At 42.6% G+C, this 8,370-nt stretch overlaps 2 protein-coding genes across 2 annotated transcripts; both read left to right on the forward strand.

The window, feature by feature from the left end:
• The first annotated feature begins 1,329 nt into the window (after positions 1–1,329).
• On the forward strand, positions 1,330–4,064 carry LOC123168023 (cysteine-rich receptor-like protein kinase 10). Its single transcript, XM_044585883.1, has 7 exons — positions 1,330–2,095; positions 2,200–2,307; positions 2,447–2,628; positions 2,786–2,996; positions 3,193–3,433; positions 3,525–3,675; positions 3,762–4,064. Exons 1-7 carry the CDS (start codon positions 1,330–1,332, stop codon positions 4,062–4,064), a joined length of 1,962 nt encoding a protein of 653 aa, XP_044441818.1.
• Positions 4,065–5,160: 1,096 nt separating this feature from the next.
• LOC123168021 (cysteine-rich receptor-like protein kinase 10) lies at positions 5,161–7,950 on the forward strand. The gene is made up of 7 exons (XM_044585882.1): positions 5,161–5,950; positions 6,065–6,182; positions 6,289–6,466; positions 6,684–6,894; positions 7,085–7,325; positions 7,408–7,558; positions 7,639–7,950. The coding sequence occupies exons 1-7, from the start codon at positions 5,161–5,163 to the stop codon at positions 7,948–7,950; spliced, it is 2,001 nt and encodes a 666-aa protein (XP_044441817.1).
• The last annotated feature ends 420 nt before the right edge of the window (positions 7,951–8,370 follow it).

An 8,370-nucleotide genomic window follows, 5' to 3' on the forward strand; every position in this document is an offset into this window, starting at 1 on the left:
TAATGTCTCCCACGTCATATCCACGTCGCGATGGTGCGTCTAGTGTCATCAGAGGGCGTGTGGTGTTCTGTCTCCGACGGATCTCGTAGGGTTCTATTGGTGCTGGACATTGTTGGATCTGTTTGGATCCAGTCCTCGTTCGTCTTTGGTTGTGTGCCTACCAGTTTGATCCTTCCAATCTATGCTTCTGTCCAATGGCGGCAGATGCTGTTCTGGTGCGCTGATCCCGTGTGGCCTTAGCACGACAACTTCCCGACTGTCTACCACAACAACGTTTGCCCGGTTTCTGCGAGGAAGCGGCGATAACGGTGGCGCGCCTTCGGCTCGCTCCAGTGCTTGTAGTCATCGCTAGGTGGTCCATGGACCTGGTTGTAATTTTTGTTACTTCTGGTGTTCTATGTGCTGTCATGACAAATGGTGAATAGATTAAAGTTTCTCTCGCAAAAAAGATGGAGTTCATACAAGGTCACACAGAGAAAAATACCAAAGTTTGACACCGAAGTTTCAGCACTTGATTATACAATACCATGAGACACCCAACTAACACTAGTGAAACCAACGGTTACAATAGAAAGAACCCATGTGACTCACCAAGTGCATGCAATGCAACTATGCAAGTAAATTGAAACCATGTTATCTAGGTGACGGGGTACGTTCTAAACAGTTGTGAGGTGGAAACTTCTAGCAGAAAGGACACGGATGGCGACCCATTTGAATTCTTGTCCCGGCCGGCCAATAGTTCCAAAGGCACCATTTTAGTGTACTTTAACTAGTAAGTCAGTCGTGGTTTTGTGGTGGCCAAATTCTAATGGTGACACAATAATTTCTTGACCTGGCCGGCACATAATGGTGCTAGAAACAGGCACACAATTGGTTATTTTGGTTGGTGGATAGTGAAGTGCCCGAGTCAAGACACTATGTGGAAATACTTGTCTCTATACGGAATAAGGAGACAAATTTATGTATAACTAGGTAGCAGCAAGATCAACTTAAAACTTTAACTAAGTACAACATTGACGTCCGTAATAAAAGTGCATTTTATTTGTCTTCTATTTTTATGTATGGCATGACCATACCTCTGAAGACCAACTCAATGATTCCAGAAACCAAGCGTTATTGTTGCCTTGATTAGTTCCAAGTAATGTATTGATTAGTTACTACTCCTGAACGGAAAGCAACTGACCTACAAGATGCAGAAATCAACTAAAAAAAATGCTCTAGTATTCTTTTTTCCAGGCGAGCGATTGCGACTTGCTGTTAAATAAGTGCACGGACTGAGTTCATCATCTGGATTGAGAGAAGAGGAACAACATGCAGTTCGAGCAAGGCATGGCGACAATCCTGCTGCTCCTACTCAGCAGCCTCACACTGTTCCTGGCGGCAGCCGATGTATTCTGCGACAACGTTAAGGTCCTTGCTGCCACCCTCCCCAACAAAACCTCCTCTTCCCCAGTACACTTTGCCACTGCCACCGTTGGCCAAGCCCCCGACATTGTGTATGCGCTTGCGCTCTGCCGTGGTGATGTCCTCAATGACACAACCTGTGCCGAGTGCATCACCAACGTATTCGGCAAAGTGCAGAACGCTACGCCGCCAGAGGTAGAGTGCTTCAGGGCTGCCTCCTACTTTGCTGATTGTATCCTCATCTACAACTCCAAAGACATCCTCGCCCCGTCATTCACCAATAGCACAGAAGGAGAAAATGGTGGCGACCCTCCTTTTGAGAGGTGGAATGTCAGAAATGTCACCGGCGACGTGCCGCTCATCACCGGTCTCATCCACAAGCTGCTGGTGCAGACCGTGGAGAAGGCAGCCAGCGCGTCGCCGAGGCGGTTCGCCACGGGTGTCGTGGACAGCGGCACAAACTTCCCGAAGGTGTACTCGTTGGCGCAGTGCACGCCGGACCTGTCTTCCGGGGACTGTCTAGAGTGCTTGCAACATCTCCTTGGCATGATCAACTCCACCATGTCCCTCCGCATGGGAGGGCAGATGGGTGTCATACGGTGTTATTTCAGGTATGATGCGTCTCAGTTCTATCAAGGCCAACCATTGATAAGTCTGAGGCCGCTAGCTCCAACTCCGACCCAACACAAGAGTAAGTCCAGCCCCAGGGTTCCTATATGTAATTTTGTGACATGGAGGTAAAATTCTCTATTATACACACACCTGATTGGTTGTTATCGTATACGTTCATATCAGGGCGGATGAACAAGCTGTGGATAATTCCCATAGTTTTAATACCTCTAGCTGCAGCAACATTTCTCTTCTTCATCTTGTACTATCGTCGGATCACAAAACAAAGAAAAGGTATGCCACTATATAATTAGTTAGTTTCTGAATGGGCCATTCTATTGTTTGAATTAGTTACACTTTAATAGTAGTCTTAATAAGACACTATTAAACATATATCAATAAAGAGGGATTGTGCCGATTCTCAATCATGCAGGTGAAGTGATGAGGTTACAAGGATCAAGACGTTCTCGGGATTTGGAAGGAGAGGAACAACTAGTTTGGCAAGGCAAAAATTCAGAGTTCATGGTGTTTGACTTCCAACAGCTTCTACAGGCCACCAATAATTTTTCGGAAGAAAACAAACTTGGACAGGGTGGCTTTGGTGCTGTATACAAGGTAAATTACTATGCTTGTGTTTTTTTATATGTTTATTTCGAACTTCTTTAGCTTCCTAACATGATAGCTAACAAAGGAGCCCACATTAATAACAATGGTTAGGAGGTTTATAGTGCAAAGTGGAAGTGCCTAACTTTAGAATATATATTTTTACCAGGGCAAGCTTGCTGCTGGATTGGAGATAGCAGTTAAAAGACTTTCTTCACATTCAGGACAAGGGTTCATAGAGTTTAAAAATGAAGTCCAGCTCATAGCCAAACTACAACACAGTAATTTGGTTAGGCTCTTTGGATGTTGCTCCCTAGAAGAGGAGAAAATATTAGTGTATGAATACTTGCCCAACAAAAGCTTGGATTTCTTTATCTTTGGTATGTCTATGCATTTCTTATTTGAGTTTACACAATATTTATCAATGCATCAGAGTAACTAAAATTGACTCCACATTTTATTTTTCTGTTAACCCACTGAGTCTAATTTCATTACATAGGTAACCAAGTAGCACAAATTTTGATCAGTTAACCTGGCGTATTTCTCATGTTATACCAATGTTTGTCTGATGTGTAGATGAAAAAAGAAGAGCTTTACTTGATTGGTCCAAACTTGTAGCAATAGTTGAAGGCATAGCACATGGACTTCTTTACCTACATAAGCACTCCCGGTTACGTATCATACATCGAGATCTTAAACCAAGTAACATTCTCTTGGATAGCGAAATGAATCCAAAGATTTCAGATTTTGGTCTAGCAAAAATTTTCAGCTCAGATAGCACTGAAGGAAACACTACTAGAAGAGTGGTTGGTACATAGTAAGTTTCAGAAACACAATCCACTCTTGAGTACTTATATTACACCTCAATCATATGCAATAATTTTGACATGTATCATATACCATTTCAGTGGCTACATGTCCCCTGAGTATGCTTCGGAGGGTGTCTTCTCTATTAAATCGGACGTCTTCAGTTTTGGTGTTATTATTTTTGAGATACTTAGCGGAAAGCGGAATTCTGGTAGCCAGCAATATGGTGATTTCATCAATCTTCTTGGATATGTAAGATTATACACATAAACTTAAGCAAGTAATTTTTTTCTATATTTTCTGTGTGACCTATAACATAACCTTAAAACTGCAAACAGGCATGGCAATTATGGGAAGAGGGAAGGGGAATTGATCTTCTTGATACATCATTGGTTCCCAAAGGTCAATCGCCGAAGATTATGAGATACATTAATATAGCATTATTATGTGTACAAGAGAATGCAGCCGATCGACCAAGCATGGCAGATGTTATAGCAATGCTATGCACCGACGATATGAACATCGACGAGCCTAAGCAGCCGGCATATTTCAACATAAGGGTCGGAAATGAAGAGGAGTCTTCTGCTACAGAGTCATGTAGTATTAACGACATGACCATATCTGTCGCAATTCCTAGATAGTTTTTCTCTCCTTGTTTACTATGTTTGTGATGTCCCAAAGTGTATTGATGATATCGTAACCATTGTGTCGAAGTATAAGTTTAAGTGGTCCATTCTAGTTTTCACAGACTATGTTGTTGCTACCTTGACTTCAGTAGACCCTAATTTTATTTATTTTGCATTTTTTAATGAGGTTTATTGGTTTATCTATAGAATTTTTGTTACATTTTCTATCTAAATATTAAATTGGAACACACATCACATTGTTTTGAAATAAAATATAATAAGAATTGTTGATGGTGTGCCCTAAGCGGTTTTGTTTATCATAAGCTGACTCGAGTTTTAGACACATGATGATTTAATTCGTGGGGATGTACATGACAATTATTTTTAAGAACAAAGGTGCAAGATGCGCCCGACTTTAAATTATTAAAGCCCAGCCAGATAGAGTAATAAGAGGTTCATACAACCACCAACTACAGACAACAAAAGTAAATGATGTTCAGATACAGAGCTCTAAGCTGAATATGAGTGCAGATTCGAAAACATTTTGGTAGACTACGTGGCTGGCGACATTGCAGCCGTCCTCGCCATGGCATCAGTATGACCAAGCCGCTGGATCACCGCGTCCCCGTTGTCTCACCCTTCGCCTTTCCCAACAGAGCCCACTGCTGCCGAAAAAGTTACCACTGATGTGATGATTTGACACAAAAGTATGGTGTTGTAATTTAATTTGCAATATAATAGCCACGAAGTCATAACTCTTTTTCTTTAAAAGATGTTGTCCAATTGATAGATCGTGTGTTGGAAATTTCATTCAGGCGAGTAGTTATTTCATTATATAAACCTGTGATGCCTTGATTGACTTCTGGATTAACTAATTGCTCTATTCGATCCTGCCGGTTGGTAGCTGCCGTGAATAATTGTTTCATCGACACCGTGATTGACGGTTTCAATTTTGTTGACTGTCTTTTTTTTGCCAGAGAATTATTGACTGATGAGCTGATTGCTGAAAGCCACGCAATGATACACAACTGAGGAAGCAAGCAAGGTAAAATTAGGACAAACAGAAAGAGAGCGTGGCCGGCCGTGCCACGGTTAGCTAGCTAACATGCTGATGCTCGGCGTCCTGCTCCTTTTTCTGATGCCGTTGTCGGCAACGGGAACGGCACAGCTCTGCGGCAGCAACTACACCACCAACAGCACCTACCAGTCGAACCTCGCCGTCCTTGCCGCCACCCTCCCCACTAATGCCTCCTCTTCCCTTCAGCAATTTGCCGCCGCCACCGTTGGCCAAGCACCTGATGCGGTGCACGCGCTCGCGCTCTGCCGCGGCGACTTCGCCAACGACACGGCATGTGCGGACTGTGTTGCCGCCTCATTCCAACGCGCACAGCAGACGTGCCCCAACGATGAGGCCGCCACCGTCTACTACGACTACGACGACGTAAACAATCAGAGGCCAGGCTGCGTCCTCGGCTTCTCTGGCGACAGCGATTTCCTCAGCCCAGCGGCCGGTCTCACTGAGAACGGCACGCTCTTCGAGGCATGGAATCCGGGGAACATCTCCGCGGACGCCACCATCACCGCCGCAGACGTCCACAAGCTGCTTACTGTGACAGCTCAGGACTCGGCCGCCGACACGGCGAGGCGGTACTCCACAGCGGTCATGGATGCCGTGCCAACGCTCTACTCCCTCGCACAGTGCACGCCGGACCTGTCCGCCGGTGACTGCCTGGTGTGCCTCCAGCGGCTCATCGGCATGGTCAACGCCACCACGTCCGTGCGCCAGGGAGGACGGATCTTCGTCCTGCGCTGCAACATCAGGTTCGAGACGTTTATGTTCTTCGACCAACCTATGCGGCGGATCAATCCATCCTCCATCACTCAGGCTCTTCCAACAGGCAAGATTATGTACACGAACTGTTCATTTTATTTAATTTTGTTTCGTACGTGCCCAGACAGTTCAAAGATTACTGTTGATCATGCTCTTGATAATTCGTCCAAGGATTTTTAATTTTAAAATACAGGAATCAAACCTTGGATAATTGCAATATGTGTGTCTTCTGCTGTGGCACTAGCTGCTTTCTGCTTCATGGTTTATTGTCGTTGCCTCAGAGGAAGGATCAGAAAACGTGGGTAAATGAGTTTCTGAAATGCTACTTTGTACTCCACTAAATATACAGAGCAGTAATTAGAGAGATCGACCCGTTGCACCAATGTTCAATTTTTCAGGTTCAGTGAGATTGCGAGAAAGGCGCACTAATAAGTTGCACGTAGGGGATCATGAACTAGTATGGGATATGGAAACAGGAATGTTATCAGGGTTTTCGTTTTTTGAGTTTGATCAGATACAGGAGGCCACGGGTAACTTTTCTGAAGAAAATAAACTTGGAGAAGGCGGATTTGGCCCTGTATACAAGGTACATATACCATACTCTTCTAAATCCTCCTTTTATATTAAATAGAGAAATATTTTTTATGTCCCTGAAAATTCATAACTCTTAAATAATAATAATAATAATCAGTATTCCACATATAGCCTCGTTATACATAATTTACTCCGAAGAACATCGCTACAAAGTGGAGTTAATTTCCATTTTACTAATTACCTGGTAGTTGTCCTCTTTTTTTCTCTAGGGACATCTTCTTCAGGGAATGGAGATAGCAGTTAAGAGGCTTGCTTCACATTCAGGACAAGGTTTGGTGGAGTTCAAAAATGAAGTTCAGCTCATAGCCAAGCTTCAACATAGGAATTTGGTGAGACTGCTGGGATGTTGCTCTCAAGGAGAGGAAAAGATACTGGTCTATGAATACATGCCGAACAAAAGCTTGGACTTCTTCATATTTGGTACACATTTGCATTTTTAGATTCATAGATATCGTTTAGTATATTGATACCATAAATATGACTTAAAATATCCTACTGTAATGTTCTTAGAAATCCTATATGCCTAATAGCACTCTCTTGAGAATTGAGGTGTCCAACTTTTATTGTTTAGATGTCCTTTCTCTGCTATACTAATATTTAGTTCACGCAGATGAACGCAGAAAAGCTTTAATGGATTGGAACAGACGTCTATCAATAATTGAAGGAATAGCAGAAGGCCTTCTTTATCTACATAAGCACTCTCGTCTGCGTGTTATACATCGAGATCTTAAGCCAAGCAACATTCTCTTGGACAATGAAATGAATCCTAAAATTTCGGATTTTGGACTAGCAAAAATATTCAGCCCAAATAACACCGAGGAAAACAGTACGAGAAGAGTAGTTGGTACATAGTAAGTTTCAAATAGTTACACCACTTATGAATATTCATATACTACAAGTACTAACTGGACCTATGTTATTACATCATTTCAGTGGTTACATGGCTCCCGAGTATGCTTCTGAAGGCCTATTCTCTATCAAATCCGATGTATTCAGCTTTGGTGTTTTAGTTCTCGAGATCCTTAGCGGGAAAAGGAATTCTGGTAGCCATCAATGTGGTGATTTCATCAATCTCCTCGGATATGTGAGTTCATACATGTCCATATAACATGAAAACAATTGCTTTGTTAATCATACTTAAGTATATCATGAAATTGCAAATAGGCTTGGCAGTTATGGGAAGACAGAAGATGGATTGATATTGTTGATGCATCACTTAATTCATTTCTTCCAAAGACTCACCCAACAGAAATTATGAGGTGCATTAACATTGCACTACTATGTGTACAAGAGAATGCAGTAGATCGACCAAACATGTTGGATGTTACCGCAATGCTAAGCAGCAAGACAATGATCCTACGTGAGCCTAAGCACCCACCGTATTTCAATCTAAGGGTAGGCAATGAAGAGGATACTTCTGCTACACAATCGTGCAGTATCAATGGTGTTACGCTATCTATAGCAACTGCTCGATAGCAGTTTCTCTTTGAGTTATGTGTTCTTTACTAAGCCATACGTAAAATCAAAGAATCTGTAGATGTTGTACAAGGCATAATTTTAAGTCTTACTCTTACATGTAGTGCAGAGATGTTTCTCTAAATCACATATGAAATGGAATGTATATTGGAATGTGGACGTAACCAATCAAAACCATGGTTGTGTTTCTAATAAGGTTTCTTATTAGATAGTGGTAGCAAAGGTGAGTTCACATCCCGAAGGCTGTAGATAATCCCACAAACTACGAGGAAAAATAAGGTAAGACAATGACAAAGCCGCAGAATGAGCTTCTTCATCAAACCACCATGCATAGATAGCCAGCTCATGATGATAAGTGTCGAGAGCCATCTGGTAATCAGAAACGTTATGGACGGCAACAACACCACCATCAGTAAACTT

This window comes from Triticum aestivum, chromosome 7D (assembly GCF_018294505.1).
Source record: "Triticum aestivum cultivar Chinese Spring chromosome 7D, IWGSC CS RefSeq v2.1, whole genome shotgun sequence".
NCBI classification, from domain to species: Eukaryota; Viridiplantae; Streptophyta; class Magnoliopsida; order Poales; family Poaceae; genus Triticum; species Triticum aestivum.